General features: G+C 43.5%; 1 protein-coding gene across 3 annotated transcripts in view; it reads right to left on the minus strand.

Moving 5' to 3' along the window:
* The window catches only part of CHCHD3 (coiled-coil-helix-coiled-coil-helix domain containing 3), a 264641-nt gene extending 242943 nt beyond the window's left edge, over positions 1-21698 (minus strand). For all 3 annotated transcript variants that reach the window (XM_036010917.1, XM_028525538.2, XM_028525537.2), the window contains exons 1-2: positions 21451-21698; positions 7693-7780 (exon numbers count right to left, since the gene is read on the minus strand). In XM_036010917.1, the coding sequence (XP_035866810.1) occupies positions 7693-7780; positions 21451-21531 (169 nt within the window). In that variant the 5' untranslated portion in view covers positions 21532-21698. The remainder of the gene's footprint in view (positions 1-7692; positions 7781-21450) is intronic.
* Between the last annotated feature and the right edge of the window lie 362 nt (positions 21699-22060).

The following is a 22060-nucleotide window of genomic DNA, read 5'->3' on the forward strand; positions in this document are numbered from 1 at the left end:
AATATACTCAGGGGACCCAGGGCATGCAGAACCAGAATACTGTCTTAAGTGTGCCACAGCGATTCTGTGGGGGGTAAGAAAAAAAAAAAAACCTAAAGAACCTTACCATAATGACCCCTGTGGGTTCCCAGTGCTTTTCAAGGAACACTCCAGGACCATGACAGCTGCCAGCAGGTGTCAAGTAGCCCTGGGGGCAGAAGGGGCTTAAAAGGGGGACTTCAAAGCACTCAGTTTTCCCTGGCAGCACAGATCTGGACTAATACAGAGCTCCGTGCAAATTATTCTGAGTAAACCAGCAAGACAGAACAAGGTGAAGGAAGAAATGAAATGCTGGGTCAGACCTTACCTTTTTAAATGGTTTTTACAAGGGGAAACATCACCATCAATAACAATAACCTACCATTTGGTCGACAGCTGGAAGGGTCAATAGATTGAGTCGCAATACCTCTGCCTGCAGCAGGAAAATGTACAAACCCCCCCCCCCCCCCAAAAAAAAAACTTTCTTGGGCAATTTGTTCATAAAAATCTCAGCCATCCAGATGATGCCCTAAAAAAGTCTATCAAACTCCAAGAAGGCAAAAAATACTGTTAATTAAGCATTTATTTTACTGCTGGCATATTAAATTTAAATCAAAAATACTATTTTCATCTGTTGTAGGCCCCACACCAGGGGTGTCGAACTCATTTTCACCGGGGGCCACATCAGCCTTGTGGTTGCCTTCAAAAGGCTGAATGTCATTTCAACTCCTTAACAGTTAAGGAGTAGTTACATGTATAAAGTCCTAAAATTATTTCGGCCCTTTGAAGGCAACCACAAGGCTGATGTGGCCCTGGTGAAAATGAGTTTGACACCCCTGCCCTATACTATATAACCCATCAGGACTGCTTATATAACCAATGTCTGATATTTTATTTTATAAACTCAGAAGCATGATTATACAATTTATACTTTATAGTTGTTTTCTCTTTGAGGCTTACATTATTGGTGAAATCCATGACTTACCTGTTATGCTAATAAAAACATGTGTGTCTAAAATGAACTGCAGCAAAAAATGGGGAGTTTCTTTAATATAACTTCTCTTTTTCCACATGCCACTGAAGTGACCTCCTTCCAGCTCCCGAGTACTGTGACTCTGTGGATTACTTTATTTCTTTTGTTTTGTTTTGTTTTTTACTGATTGTAGAGAGAGAGAAAAGTAGGGGAAAGACAGAGAAACATCGGTTTGTTGTTCCTCTTATTTACGCATTCACTGGTTGCTTCGTGTATGTGCCCTGAGCAGAGACGGAACCTGTAACAACCTTGGCGTATCGGGATGACCCTCTAACCAACTGAGCCACCTGGCCAGGGCTCACTCCTGTATTTCTGATCTAAGTGCAACCTAATGAAACAGCTGCTTCTTTCTCAAACTTCAGGCACACGGAGGAAAATCCTGACCCACGTGACTGCATCCTGCTTGGAGCACTAATGGAAGGTGAATCGCGCTACAGCAGTCACAGTGCAGGGACCTCTGAGGACTGAATAAGCATCTGTGGCCAGTGGTCGATCAGGCAACCAAGAATCGGAGTTCCTCGTCACGGAAAACTACCGACAGGTGTGGCGCACTAACATTCCAGAAGCCGCCAGGCTTCTCTCTCCATAACGCCCTTCCTCTCCTGCTGCAGCCTTTTCCTCTCTGCGTGACTCCCCTGCGGCCATCCAAAAGCACCACGGCTCATAAACTCTACTGCCAATGACTTGTTCCATCTTTCCAAGTTTTCTATACTCTCCTCTCAATTTTAAAGTAAAAAAGTTTAAATTTGTGCTGCTCTCTCAAAATTAAATACAAGACAAAGAGGGTGACTCAAACAGCATAGAGGACAGTGTCCTGGACCATGGGAGAAAAAACCGAGGTGGGAGTCAAGAGCTACCACTACCCAGCCACGCAGCCCTTGCCACCAACCCTCCCGCTGCTTCCTGCCTCCGCCAGTTCAACCTCAGCCCTGGGGCCGCCGTCTTCACTGCCTCAACTTCCGGCTCATCCTACACATCACCGTTCCAAGGACCTGCTGCACTCACTCCCCCTTCCTGCTCAGAAACCATCAGCTGTACCCTCCACTGCCTCCAGCAGCTAAGAATGACCTTTTGGGGGGGGGGGGGGTCATAGGGCCAATTACGGACAAACAAAAATGCTCATGGAGCTGCTGATTTTATTCATGAAAACAAATATGGTTTTATTTAGTATTACAGTGGAAAACATATTCTTACTATTTAGATTTTTTTGTTAAATATAAAAATATCAATGAGAAAATCAGCACTGCATTTTCAGCTATTAAAATGTTATTAATATCTGAGTATATTTAAAAAGTACAACTAATGCAACTTTTTTTAATTTTCACAAGAGGATATGTTTATTGATTTTAGAGAGAGAGAAAGGGAAGGAGGGGGAAGGAAAGGGGAGGAGGGGAGAGGTAGGGAGAGAGAGAGAGAAAGAGAGAGGGGGAGAGAGAGAGGAGAGAGAGAGAGAGAGAGAGAGAGAGAAAGAGAGAAACATCAATCGGTTGTCTCCCACATGCACCCCAACCAAGGATCTAACTTGCAACCTAGGTATGTGCCCTGAGCAGGACTCGAACCCACAACCTTTTGTTGTATAGGACGATGCTCCAACCCACTGCGCCCACCCAACCAGGGTGAATGCAACTTTTAAACTCGTATCCTAAAATTAAGCAGACCTGCTCGGTAACCACTAGGGCCCACAGGATAATATAAAGCTCCTTAGCTTACCCCACTTTCCCACACCTGAGACACTCGCATGCACTCTTTCTCTGAGTTGATCTGGTCTGTGGACTGACTCCACAAGGAACGCCTTCAACACCAACACCCCGTCTCTCTTATCCTCAAGGTCTGGCTCAAGTCCACTTCCCCCAAGGGCCGGCCGGCCCAAGCTCTTGGCCTTTTTTCTCTGAATTCCTAAAGCACTCGCTGGGCCTCTTACATATTCATCCCACGTATTCATTCACCCAGTCGAAAACTTAACTAAGCAGGTGAAGAGCACCAAACTAGTACTTATTTCCTCCACAGTAATGTTACATATGCTTCCACCGCACTAATAGTTCCTGAAGTCAAAGACTGCTGCATGCTCACATTTGTCGGCTGATGGAGCAAACAGCTGTTCAACCACCCATTAAATGTAGACTGCTATGGATTTGTCTTTAAAAACAAACTATACTTACCAAAGAATTTTACTAATATTTAAAGCACACCTTTAAATCAACAGTGTATGCATTTCTTCCTTTTAGGAACTGTCAGGCAAATTATTACAGCACGCACAAAAAAAGTGGAGAGCTGAGACACTGGCATCAATAAATACTCAGATATTTACAGTTACAAACCCAGATACTGCAGCTCCCTTCCCTTCTTGTGACTCAAGGCAAAGGAGAAAGCACAGCTCATTTACTGTGAACTCTCTCTACAGTGCTACATCTGAATGAGCATTGAAGAGCTGCTATTACCCAGCCATTCCACTTCCAAAAATACATCCAAAGAAACCCAAAATATTAATGTGAAAGAACATATGCACCCCTATGTGAATTGCAACATTATTTACAATAGCCAAGATTCAGAGACAGCCCAAGTGCCCATCAGGAAGTGAGCAGATAAAAAAGATGTGCTGCATTTACACAATGAAATACTACTCGACCACAAAAAAGAAAGAAACCTTACCTTTTGCCACAGCACAGGTAGACCTGGAAAGTATTATGCTAAATGAAGTAAGCCAGTAAGCTTTTCCTAAAGACAAATACCATATGATTTCACTTGTATGTGGAATCTAATGAACAAAATAAACTAACAAAGTAGAAACAGACTGATGTGTCCAGAGAACAGACTGACAGCTGTCAGAAGGGACAGGGTGCTGGGAAACTGGGTGAATAATGTGAAGGGGTTAAGTGGAAAAAAAAAATCTCACCCACACAGACAACGGTGCAGTGATTCAAGGCGGAAAGGGGGTGGGGGGAGGTAGAAGAGAGTAAAAAGTAAATGGGGATGGAAGGAGACTTGACTTTGGCTGCTGAACACATAATGCAATACACAGATGATGTGTTATAGAATTGCATGCCTGAAACCTATAATTTTACAACCAATTTCATCCCGATCCATTTGACAAAAATTAAAAATAAGTAAATAAAATCAAAAGATGCAAGATGTTAATGAAAAGATTATAACTACGTGCAGTAACAACCCCTATGTCAGCCTAAAATAGAAAATTCTCTATTGTAAAAGCAAACCAATATAGCTAACACATTACACGGCAAAGAATCTGAGGCAGCAAGGACACAGCTAATTTCTTTAGAGCACATTCATTTATTAAAGTGGCATTACAATCTGCCATGTGTCACATAGCATATTATTTTGCCGGAACAGCTTACATGGAAATACTTATTGCAACGAGTCATTGATCTGGTTCAAGGTTTGGCAAAAAATAGTTTCAGTGAAGTCTTTAGTGTAACTCACTTTCTTACAGAATAAAATTATATTCTCAAAGGTACATATATGATGAAACTTAGTTCTGATATACATAAATTCTAAGGCTCTCAGTCCATCAAACACACTGCCCTGTATTCACACATATACAGAGCCTAGGGCTGATGTGAATTAGTTTTGTAAGGAAGAAAGCATTTCAATAAATATTGAAATTTCAACTCACATTTATGTAATTCACCTGACATCGAAAATGCAGAAAAAGCAGTGCCGTTTTTATCAATAGTTTTTGTAAACATGAAATATTATTTCATAACACATCTAAATTATAAATCTTAACAAATCTATTATTGAGTACTAACAAAACTCCAAATCAGACAAATGCTGAAGAGAATAAACTTTGAGGCTTTCTACTTTTATACACATAATTTTTTAAATCTTATGAAGAATAAATCTTTATTAATTTGTAAGATCGTAGCCTAAATGCATACTTAACCTAAGTGCAAGGTCACTTCCAAACAGCATAGCAAATCTTAGTTCTTTCCTTGGGTTGGGCTGGGTTGGGTTGGGTCACATTGGGTTGGAAAGGGGAAGGGAAACGGGTGCAAAGAACCCGCACTGGCCATCCTGCTGAGCCTGTCTCACACGGCGCAGATAGAATGCCTGTGGCAGAGAGCACACACATGAGGTGCTGCCCAGCTACTCTGCGCCTGAGGAAGCACTACCTCTAGCACACTCGTTACACACCAGTCAGGAAGCGGTGCTGAGGACTGAGGTGAGGACAGCAAGCCTTGGGGAAAAACTCCCCGATGTTTCCATTTACCCACAATCCTGGGGGGGCTGGGATGTGGAAAAGGCAGGAAACAAGAGTCGAGAACACACGGAGCCATACACCTCCACACCCTCCATCACCACATCACTCACGTCATCTGTGAAGGTCACGGTGCCAAGCACTGATGCGGTCTAGGCTGGAGCGGATGAAAACGTCCCACCTCTGTACTGTCCGACCTGGTGGCCCCAAGCTGCGTGTGTTTACTGAGCACTGAAATGTGACTAGTGCAGCTGAGCTGAAATTTCTACTTTAGTTCATTTTTATTAATTATAATTTAAATCTTAAGGCCATATGTGACTAGTGGATAGCATTTAGATGTAGTTCTAGCCTGACCACCCAAACACAAAGTGGTATTCAAGGCGTCTGCAGGGCCCAGGCTGGCCATGGCTCAGAGAGCTCATCGGTCACGTCAAACAGAGACACGGGAAGGGGTGGATCCCCCGGCACAGCCAGGGCCCGCCCCAACGCTGGTGTCCTGCTCTGCAGGCCAAGCCAGGAGCACTCACGGCAAGCCTCCCCTCCCACACCCACTCTCTCAAAGGATTAGCGTAAAAAGCCAACCAAGAGGAAAAACACTTTCTCTCCTTCAACTCAGCATTGAATGAGAATGAATACAAAACAAAAAAACCCTAGAAGAACCAACAATCACTTAGAGATAGAAGGTTCTTTCCTGAAATCAAGCAGAACAGCACTAAAGGGCAGCTCTTTCTCTCTAATTAGTTTGTCACATCCCTTCTACAAGGGAAGCAAGGTGTCATTCAAATCATAATAAAACAGCATTTGCTCAGGACTGTAACAGACTGAATTCAACCATCACCTCCACTGCTTACCAGCTGTGTGTCCATGGGCAAGACATTAAGTCTCAGTTTCCTTCTGTGTAAAATGAGTTAATAACATACCTTCCTCATGGGGTAAGAAGGACTAAATAGGATAGGATACATAAGGGATTTAGCAGAGTAGCTGGCATATAATAAACACTACTTAAGTATTATTTATCAGTATTCATCATTATTTAATCATCATCATCCTACTTCCTTAGCGCAGTAGGTAAAAAAAAAAAATCTATCTAGAACAAATCATATTTCAGATCAAATCCCCATTTTAAAAATATCCATAGAGCAAGATGATGTTGGAAAAGCGGGAAGAAGGCGGTCATGGTGTGCCTCAGAGGCCAAGGAAAGCGGTTCACATGATATTCTATGTACCACTGAGGTCTGCCCCTAAGATGTGACATGAACTACTTCATTTTCTTTTAAGGCTGCTGAAGCCCCGAGTGCCTGGGGAAGCGTAAGGACACAGGAGCGGAAGCGGGAAGCCAGTGAAGAGGCTCCTGCAGAAGAGGCGCGGGTTACCCGGACGGGAGCCGCAGCAGGGAAGACAGGTGTGAGCGAGCCGGCTCAGCACGGCTGCGAGGTGACGCTGCAAGACCACCTACTGCATTCTGCCGCGTCCGACGCACACGTTTTTGCCCAAACTTTTGAGGGAAAAATAAGGATGTGCGTTATATGGGGGTAGTACTAAATTCCGTATCTATATAAATGTTTTTGATTCTTGTATTCATGCTTATGTGTTAAAAGTGTTGACTCTAGAAAGCAATAATGATACCTGTATGCAAAATAACACCCTGGAATATGATAATCAGTTTTGTTTCTAAACATAAATAAATAAATAATTGAATTAAAAAATAAAAATGAAAGTTTTTTTCCTGAAAGATTGGGCCAAAAGCATGGGTGCACATTATACACAGGAGCACACTGTATTATAAGGGAGCACATTAAACACGGGAGCACATTATACACAGCAAAATACGGTATCAAAATACAGATGAATAGATGGATCAGGGAGGAGAGAGGAAAGGAAAGAGAAATTCTCTTTTATTCTGCATGATCCACAGATAAAATGAAGCTTAATAATTCTCTATGCATTTCATTTAACACTGTATTTTCATCAATAATTAAAACTGTAAAGAAATAAACCTTCTTCAAACTTAAAAAAAATTATTAGGAAATAAAATCACTGAAGATAGTTTACAATTTAGAAACAGTAAATCAATACTTTCTAAGTTCAATGTTTTTTAATAAATATTTACTATAAATCTTTAATATCTCTGTAAGTAATCCATTTCAAACAAAACGATATGAAGTAACCTTCCAAAGCCCAACAGAGGATTCAGGAGCTGAATGAGAAAAAAAATGTCCAAAACACTGTTGGAAAGCAGATTCATTTTACTTTTAGTGCAAAACCTTTTAAAAGAAAGCCTGGTCCTGATTTCTAATGCTCCCTAGAAAAAGTCAAACGTTCAAATAACAAAAGACAGAAGTGCCAGAGATCTTGACTATCAAGCGAATTTTTAGCACTTCTAATTTGTCTACTAAGAAAATCTGAAATTAAGATGCTGCAATACCTGAGGCACCGTAAGCACCAGAATACCGCTGAGACTTGGAGCCTGACGGGGCGGTTTCCTTCATCCGATCAATCACATTTTCCGAAAGCTGAAAAGGCAACATCAAAATAAAATCAATTATAAAAGAACAAGAAAGAGAACAGTACAATAGCATCCAAGTAGTTTAATCATCCTTATCAATGTGTAACAAATGGGCTACAGGAATTAGTCTAATTCTAATAGCTACAAAAGCAAAAGTAAGAACAGTTCTAAGATTTGGAGATGCACTCCACAGCACTACTTTTTATTTCTTCTAATGCACTGCTAATTGCTCATTATAAATAACTCTTCTCCTCATTTTATACTGCGAGCTAAACTCTAATCTCTGAGAAAATGTAAGCCATCAGAACTCCTTCAACTTTCTTTCCCTAATCCTACAAATTACCTTATGCGTACACGGAGCCTTCCCTCCTCCCTCCCTTCCTTCCCTGCAGTCCCAAAAGAAATGTCCGTCCTCCCTCCTGTTCAAGACTAACCACAGCCAGTCCTTCAGCAGGTTCACTGTGCACCAGGGTTGTGCCGGGGGCTAGGCTAGACTTTAGCTACTCAACTGCTAGCAAGTCCCGTCAAGTGGAGCAGAAGAGACAGACAATCGTTAGGCCTTTAAATATAATGTGAAGGTCAGACAGCCTGTGATGGAAGTACTCAGAAAGCAGGACGGGCAGGGAGTCTAGCTAGGGAGGAGGGTTGAACGGGGCTGGGAAGGGGGAGCAGGAGTTAGGAAGAGGAGTGGGGTAGGAGCATTCCCTGAAGAAGGAAGCACGTGAAGGTTTAAGGAGAAACAGAGCTTACCACCATTAGACATCGAGTGGGTAACAAAGAGACAGTTGGCCACAGGGCAGAGGCTCTGGGGAACCCTCAGGCGTGGAGGTTGAGTCATCAGCCCCCCAGGTCTATCATATCATCCTTCTTCACTTTCTTTATAGCACTTCCCACTATCTGACACCTTCTTGTCCTCGGTCTGCCTTTCACGCCAGAAAGCAAGCTCCATGAAAGCAAGGCTGTGGCTGCCCTGTCTGCTGTAATATCGCCAGAGCCTCAATAAGCCTGGTTAACTGAATAAATGGTTAAATAAATGTACAAAACAATATGAACAAATAAAAGAATAGCTCAAGCAGGAAACTGGAGAGAGGGCTTGATGAAAGAGAAGGTAGAAAGAGAAAAACGGTTTTAGATTTTGAATATCCTTCCAGTGAAGGGGTTTGAACTTGATCCTGCGGGCAGCTGGCCACTACTGGAGGACTGTGAGTGGGGTAATGACACAACTGGACTGATATTTTAGAAAGATCCCTCTATACACAGTGTATGGAACAGATTGGACGGGGACAAGAACAGAAGCGGGAGGACCAATTAAGAAGCCATTAAGCATATGCCTACACAAAGACGAGCACGGGCATGCTCGCAGCATCACCACTCACAACAGCGAGAACGGAAACAAGCAAATGCCCATCTACTGGTGAGTGGATAAACAAAACATCACATATCCATGCCGGGGGACGCAATTCAGCAATAAAAAGAAATGAAGTTCTGATTGATCTATGCTACAACACATAGAAACCTAAAGCAATTAAAATGAAGGGGGCCAGACACAAAAGGCCTCATATTGTGCAATTCCATTTCTGTGAACTACTGAAAAAAGGCAACTCTATTTAGACAGAAAGTAGAGCTGTGGCTGTCTACGGCCGGGGTGCGGGTGGGGATGAACTGTGAACAGGCCTGCAAGCGCTTACTGGGGCGATGAGGCTGTTCTGGAACTGAACTGTGGTGCTGGGGGCTCAATCTGGCACATTTAGTGTTAGAAAGCATTGCATACAGAAAACGGATGAATTTTGTAACATGTAAATTATACCATGATAAAGTTGTTTTGAAAGATAACTGTCATGGGAATCCAGGGAGAACACAGTCAGAAGATATTTTGGATGCCACAGAGCTTACTTTCACTGAGTGCTCACCACGTACGTGCCAGGCACTTCACTAAACCAAGCGCCCTCCTCACCTGACCCTTAACAATACTGTGAGGCTGACGCGGACTCCGGCCTGCAGTGTCCACGGCGTTACAGATGAGGCAGACAGATTCACACGGACTACTGAGTCCTGTGGGGGAAAAGGGACACTCAAGGGGAGAGCGTGCTGACCCTTGCCTTGACAAGCTTTGATTGGCTTTAATTTGCATAGGAATACAGGGCATATATGGAAAGCTCACCAATCATTGCCAGGCAGTGATGATCAAACAGATAACATTTGAAGAACTCTGAGGGCCTATTTTGAGTCAGGGTCAAATAGCTAAAGGGCTATAAAACTTTGGGGAAACAAACTCATTTCCTGCTCGGACCCTTATCAGAAAATTGAGAGCATTCTTAGCAAAGCAGGTTTCACAGGACTTTATGCATTTTTTCTTAGGCCTGATCACCCCAGGCAACCCACCCTTTCCAGCACAGGGCTGCACCCACCTCCAGCATTGTTTCAGGCTTAGGTAGAGCAGGGAAGTAAGGCAGCCAAGAGATTAGGAGACCTCTTAAAGACTGAATGGGGACTCAGGCTATGTCAAAGCTGAAGGTTGAGGGTCCATCACCCCCTTTTTCTACAGCCCCCCCAAGTCCTTCCCTGAGGGTCCCCTCGTGACCATGCCTGTCTTAAGTCATTCCTCCCTTAAGGAATCTTACCCATCACTGGCTAACCAGTCATTCACTGGGGGCCAGGCAGGGTGAAGTAAAGGGGGGCAGAGGCAGTACTCCTGCCAGGGAGATAAGCTTTGTCTCCTTAGTGGCTTAGGGTCCCAAGGTCTCTCTTACTTACCCTTAGCCATGGGGGGTTACAGCTTCTGAAACCAGGCAGGGCGGTTCCCAGCATAAGGTATTTTCTTACCTCCATCGGATAGATGAGGAAACTGAAGCACAGCCAGTTTAATAACTTGCTCTGGATTTCACAGTTCACCAGTAATGAAGCAAAGATTCAAACCCAGAAAGCCGGGTCTCCAGGTAGCACACGGGTGTCCCCTTCCATGCCAGACGCAGTGTCTGACCAGATGTGGGAGTGAAGCAGAAGTCACCAAGAACACCCAGGGTTCTGGGACAAGTCCTCAAGGACCTTCTTCCAGTTTCCTGTTTCCTCACTCACCCCTCTCTGGCTTTGCATCCCAGTACAGCAGGGCAAGTGTTCTGGTAAAGGCCACCACTGACCAAATAAATCGCCTTTTGTGTTTATATACATAGATGTCTTTTATATTTCTATTTATAAAGCACTTACTTTACATGGCTTCCCTTTAGCATCTAACACCTGGGGTCACTCCCTCCTTCTGCAACCGCCCTTGGCTTTCCTGACACCCCACCATCCTGGCTGTCCCAGGACCCTGGGCACACGTTACCTCTTGTGCTGGAGTCCCCTCCCCGGCCGACCCTGAAGTGCCACAGAGCCCCACTTTCTGTCCTTGGCCTTCGTCTTCTCCTCACTCCAGTGCTCTTACTAGTGCTCTCATCCACTCCCTCCATTTGTAACTGTTACTGAGGAATGAATGAATTCTAAATCCATTATCTGCAGCTAAGACCTGTCTCCCGGAAGCCGAGCCTACACCCTGAATTGCCTCATGGACGCCTCCCCTCCACACCACACCACAGGCATCTCAAATTGAATGTGTCCACAACTGACTTCGTGTTTGCCAAAAAGTCTCTTCTTCCTCTTGCCTTCCTTAGCTCATTAATGAGACCACTTCCATCCAATCTCCTAAATCAAAACACAGGATAGTCCTCGCCTTCTCTCTCCTTTGTTCTCTTAGCCAGGACTTCCTCAGCCCCTAAACATTTAATGCATCCATCATCTCTCCCACCCTCACATTTCCCTCAATAATCCTCCCAACAGGCAAACCTGATCATGTACCTCCCTGCTTCAAACCCTTCAGTAGTTACATTCTGTTGACAGGAAAGTCCAAATTCTTTCCATGGCCTTCAAGACTTATGGCCTAACTCTCCAATCTCAACCTCCATCATTTTCTCTTAACACTTCACACCCTGTTCTCCCCCCATAGTGGATTCTTGTTTACTGCCACCTCTTGCCATCGCAGACCTACACTGCCTTCTTCCGTGGCCCGGAGGGAGGGAATCACCTGTCAAAACCCAGTTTAAATGCCCTAATGCCTTCTCTCTCTAAACAGCTCCCCATTCCTTTCCAACTCTACCTGACCAAAGCTACCTTCCTTGTGACCACTGTACCTTGCACAAACCTCCAATATGACAGACACTCCAGTGACAGGACATGCACTTGCTTTTCTGCCTTTCCACAAAATCGTGAGTTCCTATGTATTAGTTGGGTCATTTGCTCAAAAAATGTTTACTAGGCCAAGCACTACTTGAGGCCTTTGAGATACAGCAGTGAACAAAGTAGCGTGCACCTGAACAGTTACTCACACAGCAAGACCCAGACCAGGACGGTGGGACAATAAAGGGAAAGACCACAGCTCAAGGGTTGTGAACGTCGAAGGAAAACCTCGGAACCCCTTCCTTGGAAGAGAAGCGGAGGTTAGAAAGGACAGTGCCAGGGGGCTCTCTGTTTGAAGGTGCATCTTTTCTAACAACTGGAAGCCACTGAGATTAATGCTGAAACTCGTCTGCAAAGCTGAGCTACATCTTAGGAAAAAGCCCGTAAGATTGCCTCCAATCCTCCTGATTTACGGGTGAGGAAAAAAGAGACCCTGAGTAACACCCAGTTAACTGGTAACATTAGGGTCACAAGCAATAGCCCCCAATCTAGTCCAGAGCTTTCTCTGCTATTAAACAATACACTCCTTAATCCCACATGATACAATAAAAATATTGTCACGTCCTCTAAAGGAGGTAAAATGAACCTTAAGTTTTAGAATGTTAAAGCTATTTTAACTTATATATCATGTACTATATACTTATTATATTCATATAGTCTGCTATACAATGTATATTTTACATTATCATTTATTATGTACACTGTGTATCACTAGGTATTATATGCAATTATATATATATTACATATCTAATAAAATTTGTATTTAAAGTTTATATCTATAAAGCTAATATGGCAAATGTAATTTTATATTTGAATATATATTTCTGTATTTCAGGCCAAAGTCAAAAAACAACACTACACCATATATGTATACCTAATCAGAAGTGAATGTACTTGCTACAAATCAAGTCCTAGCTATAAACCCTCAGCTGTACTGGAAACAGGCCACCACAGTCATAAATACCCAGTCATCCACTTCTCACCAAAAGTCATGCCTTGCCATTGTCTGTTGCTACTTTCAAAATGAATGCTGCAAAAAAATCCCTCCAATCCCTAAAGCAGCCTCAGAAGTATCACCCCTTAAGAGTAAAACAAAAACCTTGAAGAACAGAGGAAAAAGCACTGGCCCCCACTAGCTCCAGCCACCCGAGGGAAGCCAGTGGATGGGCCTCCCCGGCCTCACCTGGAAAGCGGAGGCTCGCAGGTGCACCGCACAGTGTAATGTGCTGCACAGACACCCGGGAGAGTTAGCACTAATGCCGCTCAGCCATCGGGACTTCCACTGGTCCCGCGCCTCAGGGCCCCGTCATCAGCGCAGCCTGAGTGAGTCCTGGGTCCTTCTCCGTGCGACACGTGAAGGAAAGGCCTCCTTCGCCCACTGCCAGGAGCAGCGGCGGGAGTGCTGCTCCCTTTCCCCTACCTATGCTCTTCGGGTAGTACAAGTGCAGCATCTCTTTCGACCTAATCACTCATTGTTCCCTGTTACTTCTTATCTTCGTGGCTTACCTAATGCCTCAAAACTTGCTCCGCAAATGTCCAATTCAAAACATTTACCAATATGGTCTTTGGTTATATTTTTTTAAGTAAATTTATAAGCATGTCTGTAAAAAAGCACATTTCATTTTCTGAGTTTATAAACGTACTGTAGGGCTGCCTTATTAAGAGTCAGCCTTTTTGTTGTCATTCTTCTTACTAGAATTCCTAAGTGCGTTCTCAGGCCCCTAAATCCACCAGTGGCAGCCCACCGTGGATTTAGCCTCCCCAGTCCACTGCCAGCCAGGCTGATGCACGGCAACAGCTATGTTATCCTTTGCATCTCAAGTTAATACCCGCTGAGCTGACCTCCAGACCTGCACGCTCACCTGATCTCCTCTGTGAGCTGTGACACTCTCTTGTGAAGCGGCTGCCAAGAGTGAGAGATGCTGGCCAGGGCTGAACACACAAAATGTAGCTCTATAACAACTCTTCTTTGTGACACAAGCTGGCCCCAATAAGGGAGTCAAAGGGGAACAGAAGCTTCTGCAAGGGCTGGATAAGCAGCTTTTGTGTAAGAAGCGACTTCTTTAGATATACCTTTCCTTAAACAGGTACGTCCCATAAAAAGTTTATTCGTATCTAAAGATCTACAGCACTATACCTAGTTTCCAGACACCTCTGGAATCTCCATCAAGACAAATACTAAGTGCAATTTACAGAAATGATTTGCAGCGAAGAATGGTGAAATAACCCCCACATACTCCCAACACATTAATGCTAGAACTGTGCCGAGGGCCGTGGTTTCGGTCTATACATTCATTCCTCAATTGTTGGCAAAACTCTGTGCTTACTGCATTGTTCTGGGCAAGCCCACGGCTTACAGATTTATGGCAGTCTATGAACGAGCAGAAATTAAGAACCTCTGTTCTCATGTAAGGGACAACCGAGAGAGGTGGGCCTGCCGGTGAAGCAGAATTCAGCCCACCGACTCTGATCATACCCACCCGGTTCCCTATTGCTCCCGAAAACAAATGTGTAAGTGGCGCTTGCCCATTTCTGGTTTGCACTACTCAGCACGCCCACGTGAGCTCCAGGGAGGAGGAGGAGACGTGTGTCATCCTCTAGACCCCCACCCATCCCTTCCCACCCACACCGGCTGGGCTTATCTCAAATCAGTGCAAACACACCACCCACCAGCCCAGAACCAGCATTTTCTCAGCAACAGGAGACTGGGTGAGATGAACAAAAATAAAGCGTTTCTGCTTCCAAGGGAGAGAGTGAAAGGAGAAAGAGAACTCCTTTTAAGTTGCTATTCTCTAAGATGTAGAGTTAGAATCCATGTGAGACAGAAATAATTCCAATTCTCACCTCTATAACAGTTTTTCTCATCTTCTTCCAGGCGTGTCTTACCAAATCAAATAAAAAACTCAGACCCATTTTTCTCACTTGCTCTTCCTTCCATGTCGCATAGGTCATTTTCTGTGAAAGTCCTCCTTCTCTTTACAACCACCAAAAGACACAGGCTCCAAATAATTGCCACTATTATTTGCAAGAAATTATTCCTAAATACTTATGGGCATGGGGGCAGGGAGACATGCCATATACAAGGTCTGTCCAGAAAAAAAAACAACCATTGTTAATATAATGAAAACGGTTTATGTGACATCAATGTAACCTGGCAGCCAAGCAGAGTGGACTGGAATGCACATGTGTGAACAATGATGACTTCACTGTACTAGTCAGTGGGATGGTAGACTCCATTGACTGAGCATGTGTACTGTGTGGCTATCACAATCAAAATGACTGAGCCAGTAGAGCAACGAATCAAATTTTGCATTAAGCTTGAACATTCCTCAGCAGAAACCATTCGGCTGATTCAGAAGCCTGCAGCTATGGGCAACTGGTGATTGGCAGCTTCATCACAACAATGCACTCATTCGTGCATCACGTCTAGTGTAGGTTTTTGGCAAAACATTAAATCACCCAGGTGACTCAGTCCCCCTTACAGCTCAGATTGGCACCCTGCGACTTTTGGCTTTCCCCAAAACTAAAATCACCTTTGAAGGGGAAGAGATTTCAGACCACCAGTGAGATTCAGGAATATACAGTGAGGCAGCTGATGGCAATTGAGATAACTGTGTGAGATTCCAAGGTGCCTACTTTGAAGGGGACTGAGGTGTCATTGTCCTATGAACAATGTTTTTGTATCTTCTTCAATAAATGTGTCTATTTTTCATATTACATGGCTGAATACCTTCTGGATAGACCTCATATATGATGTAATATTTAGATTATGTTTATACTTTCTAAGTGGTATTCCTTTGTATTTATTAGTGGAAAACAAACTTCTACTGTCTTACAAAAATTCAGAAAGCTTAACATGGTACAATGCCCAAGAGATTCATGGGAAGAGACTAATCATCCACAAGTTAACCCATTACCTGGACAACATTCCTTAACACTCCCAATGACTGACTGGATCCGTAGCCTCTATTAATGTACTCTCTCCAGGGTCCTCAACAACATCCCACATTAAATGACCTCTTCATTTAGAGGCCCTTGCCTGCTGATGTCTCCCAAAGCACTAGTTGTGTTCCGTATAAGTACCCAGGCTCCTGTGAATTTCAGCTTGCAACTTCAAGGCCAGTGGCAGAGATTAGCTCATGCCTGGAAAGCATGATAAGTATTAGTTTGAAAATGATACTCATTGAAGCTGACAGTGGCTCTGGAAGAGTCCACTCACAGCTTTGATGTTTCAGATAAACTTGCGAAAGTCTGAGTAGAAGGCATACTTGCCAAGCAGGCCCAGCAGGTGCTCGGAAAAATCTGAGGCATATGCAACATGCATAACAATGAAAATGCTTGGTCTTTCTGTCACAAGAAATTTATTTTAGACTTGGAGAGGAGGACAAGGCAAGAGCCTTTCATCCAACCCATACGTTATTTCAGATTCAAAGTTGGAATCAGGTGTAAAATACACATTATATTATGGAAATGTAGGGAAAGTTATCACTTGCTAAGGATAACGAAAAAAAAAAAAGACTCTATAAATACCATGAAAATAACACCTCGTAGATGAGAAAAAACTTCAAACTTAAAATTGTAAGTAGGTCCTTTAACTGCTAGCTACTGATGACCTCAGCAAGAAAAATCTGGAAAAGCATGATTAATAAATGCAGCCCAGTTACTGAAACCCTCATGTTGCTCACTAAATGTTACTCTTTGTATATTACCATAAACAAAGATGAAATTACTATCCGTATCGGTGGAACACAGAATTCATTTTCCATCCGTGACCGCATCTGCTAAATTGTGGTTACATTCCCATTTTTTATGAGCGATGACATGAATGTTAGATGGTTAGGCAAATGTGGAAAGTTTTCTTCAGTCGAGTTGAACTAGCCTATCTGAAATTTGGGCCTCATCAGCACCACGTTTCAACCGCTCGAGCGACAGTCACGACACTGACCGTGGTGCTCATCCTGGCCCACGCCTCAGCGGGAAAGACGACTGCTTCACACTAAGTGAAATACGAACATTAGCTGAAAACACCTAAAAACATCTGGACAGAAATCGCACAGGCAGCCAGCAGAACTCAGGACTCCCATTTCCCAGTCCGCACCCCTTAGGTATGCCCATGGGAGCTAGTACATTCTTATGTTTTATCTATTATTTTAAGTTAACATAAGTTTACTTGTTGTACTAAACGCTCTCAAAGTACTAGACACACTGTGCTAGATACTAACATACTCATACATCACGTCAAATTCTCACAAGCAGTGCTGAATACCTAAGCATCACAATTAGGCTGCATCATCCAGCTACACCAAGCATAGAAACACATCAAATGTGGCTTGTCCGGGGCCACACAGCGAAGTGACAGGCAGACTAGGACCAAACCCAGGGCTGCCTGGTTCTGAAGCTCTCTCCATTGTAACACACAGAAGAGCCAAAAAGTCTTAGAATATTAGATGTGGAAGGAACCCTATCTAACGTCTGCCTTTTACTGAAAATCTGCAACGTGCCATGTGTTCTCAATACCTTACCTCATCTTACCACCATGGAGAAGTGATAGTTCGGGAGGAAGAAATATGATCGGAGAAGAGACTTGTCCAAGGCCACAGGCTGGTAAATGCCTAATCTGAGATTTCAGATGGGGTATATTTAACTCCCAGTTGGTGCTCTTTTGACCAAAAGCTCAAGGAAATCTCAATGATCCCTGAGTACTCAACAATGCAACAGCACACCATTTTTAGAGGAAACTGCAATGGGCTGAGATGGGTATCAGAAGCTTACGGTGCCACTAGACACACACAATTTCAGAACTTAAGAGATGAGAGATCCTCACCATGTTCATGGCTAGGACAACTAACATCATTAAAACATCCATACTACCCCAAGCAATCTGTATATTCAACACAACTGCTATCAAGATACCAATGGCATATTTCACAGACCTGGAACAAATATTCCAAAAATGTGCATGGAGTCAGACCCCAAACATCCACAGCAGTCTTGAGAAAGAACGAAGCTGGAGGGATCACACTCCCTGATATCAAACTATACTACTGTGCAAGGCCACAGTAATCGAAACAGCATGGCATAAAAACAGACATATAGATCAATGAAACAGAATGGAGAGCCTAGTAATAAACCTACACCTTATGGTCAATAAATATTTGAGAAAGGAGGCAAGAGGAGACAATAAGGTAAAGATAGTCTATTCAGTATATGGTGTTGGGAAAATGAGAGAGATACATGCCAAAAAATGAAATGAGACCACCTTCTTACACTATACACAAGAATAAACTCAAAATGATTAAAGACTTACATGTTACTTGAAACCACACAAATCCTAGAAGAAAACTTAGGCAGTAAAATATCAGACATTTTTTATAGCAATATTTTTGCCAACATGTCTCCAAGGACAAGGAAAACCCAAGAAAAAAAATAAACACATGTGACTGAATGAAACTAAAAAGCTTCTGCATGGCAAACGTAACCATCAACAAAATGAAAATGGATCACACTGAATGGCAGAACATATTCATCGATGGTACATCTGATAAAAGGTTAATTTGCAAAATATATAAAGAACTTATACAACTCAAGACCAGGAAGACAATCCAATTATTAAAAAATGAGCAAAAGACCTGAATAGACACTTCTCCAAAGAGGACACACAGGTGACCAATACACATGAAAAAATGCTCTACGTCACTGATCATCAGAGAAATGCAAACTAAAACCACAATCGCATACCACCTCACACCTGTCAGAATGGCTGTCATCGATACATCAACAAACAGTGTGGAGAAAAGAAGACCCTGGTATACTACTGGTGGGAATGCAGATTGGTGCAACCACTGTGGAAAACAGTATGAATTTTTCTCAAAACTTAAAAATGGAACTGCCTTTTGAATCAGTGGTCCCACCTCTGGGTATATATCCTAAGAATCCAGAAACCAATTCAAAAGACCATAAGCACCCTATGTTCATTGCAGCATTGTTTACAATCGCCAAGGTCTGGAAGCAGCCCATGTGTCAATCAGTAGATGAGTGGGAAAAAAGCCGTGGTACATTTACACAATGGTATACTACATGGCCCTAAAAAGATTTCCTATAGGAAATCTTGCCTTTTGCAATAGCATGGATGAACCTGGAGAGTATTATGGTAAGAGAAATAAGCCAGTCAGAGAAAGACAAATGACCACACTTGTATGTGAAATCTAATGAACAAAATTAACTAACAAAACAGAAATACACTCAAAGATCAACAACAAACTGACAGCTGTCAGAGGGAAGGATTTAGGAGGGCTGGATGAAAAAGGGGAAGGGATTAAGCAAAAACAAAAAAAGAGGGGTTGGGGAGAGGGAGGGAGGAAGGAGGGAAAGGGCCTCATAGACAGTATGGTGGTTACCAGAGGAAATGGGGTGGGGCAGGGTGGGGTGGCGTTAATGATAATGGAAGGAGACTTGACTTGGGCTGGTGAACAAACGATAGTGTACAGGTGCTGTATCACAGAATCACAACCCTGCAACCTACATAATTGTACTACCCAATGTCACTCCCAACAGATTCAATGAAAGATGTTTTTAATTTAAAAATAAAAAAGATTAGAGATCTTAGTGATGTACTCAAGCCCTATCATTTTGCAGATGAGAAAACTGAAGCTCAGAGAGACTGCAAATCACTCTTGAAAGAAGAATTTGCAGCAACAGGGAGAACACTGCAAGGGCATTCCAGGTGAAGGGGAGACACTGAAGGAAAGCACAGCACAGAGGTCAAAACAAGTGCAATGAGCACCAGAACTTTAACGATACAGGTAACACCTACTCTTTAATAAAGAAAAAAAACAAAGAACACTTCCATTACGGTGAGTGGCCAAAGGTCATGCTTCTTTTGTTAAAAAGTTTTTTAAAAAAGGTTTTAGCCAATGTTCCCATTTTCATCTAATACCTATTCCTATTATCATACTTACCGTATTTAACCTTATCTAAAATTTGATATGCATCTCTGTGGCCAGAATGCTTTAACTGTGTTCGCTGTCATTGCTGTTTCCGCACTCGAGTATGTGAACTTGGATTTACACATTTGTCTAGCCAATGTCTTCTCACCCAAAACTTATTTTGCTTTTTTTAAACTTTTATTTCATTTAAACCCTCTGGCTTGAAACACTTAAAGCCTAAAGGCAAAATTAAACAAATCTGTGCAGAAAACTCAGAGTTTGCAGTTATTTTTATTTTACTCCAAAGAGTACCAACTAAACCACAACAATGCAAAGAATGCAGCCTCCAACAGTAAAAACATGGTGATGGCATTAATTAATATGATATAAAGTAATGCTGGTCACAGATCAAAAATTGACTTCAAGAGCCTGAGTTTCTGTAAAGGAAACTTTAATAAATTCTTCTCAAGGTAACAGGTTCAGAGTAAAAGGTTCTTAAACACTTTAAATACTTAAGAAGTTTTATTTACCTGTAACAAATGCTAAAAACAATTTACACATTTAATTTGCTTATGTGGGTTGTGTTATAACAGAGGAAGAAAAATGAAAACTATTTTAAAACTTTCTGAAGTCAAAGAAAGCGCTTTAATCACTGGATTCAGGAAGACTTCCAAAAATGTGACGCCCCACACGCAGGTGCAGCAGGGAGTGTGTTAGTGAAGTTAGGGCTGGGAGACTGACACACTAGAGAAAAATCAAGTTTTCAGTTTCTGCATCAAGCACATGCAGGGGGCATTAAAAAATTCTCTACAATGTCTCAGCTGGAACTGACTGCATTACTTCCAGTGGTCTGAAAAACTGCAGTCCTATCTCAAGCCCTGTCTGACCAGCAGGCACCAGTTCTGAAGCAGCTGGGCCTAGTCCAGAAGCTGGGAGCAGCAGGCCACAGAGGAGGTGCCTAGGAAAGATGATATGTCAAGTGAAAATAAAGGAGGGACAAGCTAGAAGTCCCCAGGGGCCAGAAAAGTGGGATGGGGGTGTGGGGCTGTGGGGGGGTGTGGTGGCGGAATGGGTGGTATAAGAGAAAGAGTACTAAATGTCGGAGAACAGATAAAGGGTTCCTTCAAGTGCCAATTCACCCCAAAAGAGGTGATGTGGATGGTGCAAAAGCAGGGTTTGGGTCCTGAATCCAGCAGGTGTAAGGCAAGCCCCATTTCACCGATGGGTACAGTGAGGCTGGAATTCCAAATCAAGTCCCCTAACTAGTGAGAAATACAATCAACAGTAAACTGTGAGCCCCTGAATTAACCTGGGATCCCTCACCCACCCAGCAACGCTCAGTACTAGGCACACAAGTAGGAAACAGCCCTGAATGAATGTCCCAAGACGTGAAACTTCAAGCTTCTTTGCAGAAAACTCGGCTTCAGGCCAGACAACACTGGGGTCGGGGATGGGAGAAACCAGGCCGAGCGGGTCCGGGGAAGGTCGGAGGTTTGGGGTCCCAGTCCGAGCGCTGGCCCTCTGCCGGCCCACTGTCACTCACCCGGATGCCCTTCACCACGGTGATGTTCTCGTTCTCGTCTGCCTCGAAGGTGACCCGGCGGGTGCTGGAGGTCCCGCCCATGGCTGCTTCTGTCCTCGCAGAGTCCTAGCGTGGACTCGCGAGCACTTCAGGCCCCACGCACACTGACGCGCGTGGACGTGCCCGGACGTTTGCCTGGCAGAGCGGGAGCAAGGCCACGACCCCAGGTGGCAAGGAGAACCGCCGGTCTTCAGTTCCCACCTCCTCCGGTCACGCTCCACAACAAAATGCCTCTGGTTGGTGGGAGGTACGAATGGCCCGCCTCCACTCAGCGGGAACACCGGGATTGGTTGTCCTGGACCCGGATGCTATGGCAACAGCTGGTATTTGACAAGGTTTCCGGAGCCCCTGGGTATAGTGGGAATTGTAGTCTCGATCTGGCGCCAATAGTGGTGGAATTTACTTTCTTAATCTAGCGGGCACAAGGGGAGCATGGCATTCTGGGAGTTAAGATTCTTCGCCGTCGGAAAGGGTCAACTTTCCAAGTTCAGTCATCCAACAAAACGTGCTTTGAAGATAATATAGAAATTTAGTCTAGTAAGTTGAAAAATACAACCTCTCCAGCCCTGGC

The sequence above is a fragment of the Phyllostomus discolor genome, chromosome 10 (genome assembly GCF_004126475.2).
Source record: "Phyllostomus discolor isolate MPI-MPIP mPhyDis1 chromosome 10, mPhyDis1.pri.v3, whole genome shotgun sequence".
Taxonomy (NCBI): domain Eukaryota; kingdom Metazoa; phylum Chordata; class Mammalia; order Chiroptera; family Phyllostomidae; genus Phyllostomus; species Phyllostomus discolor.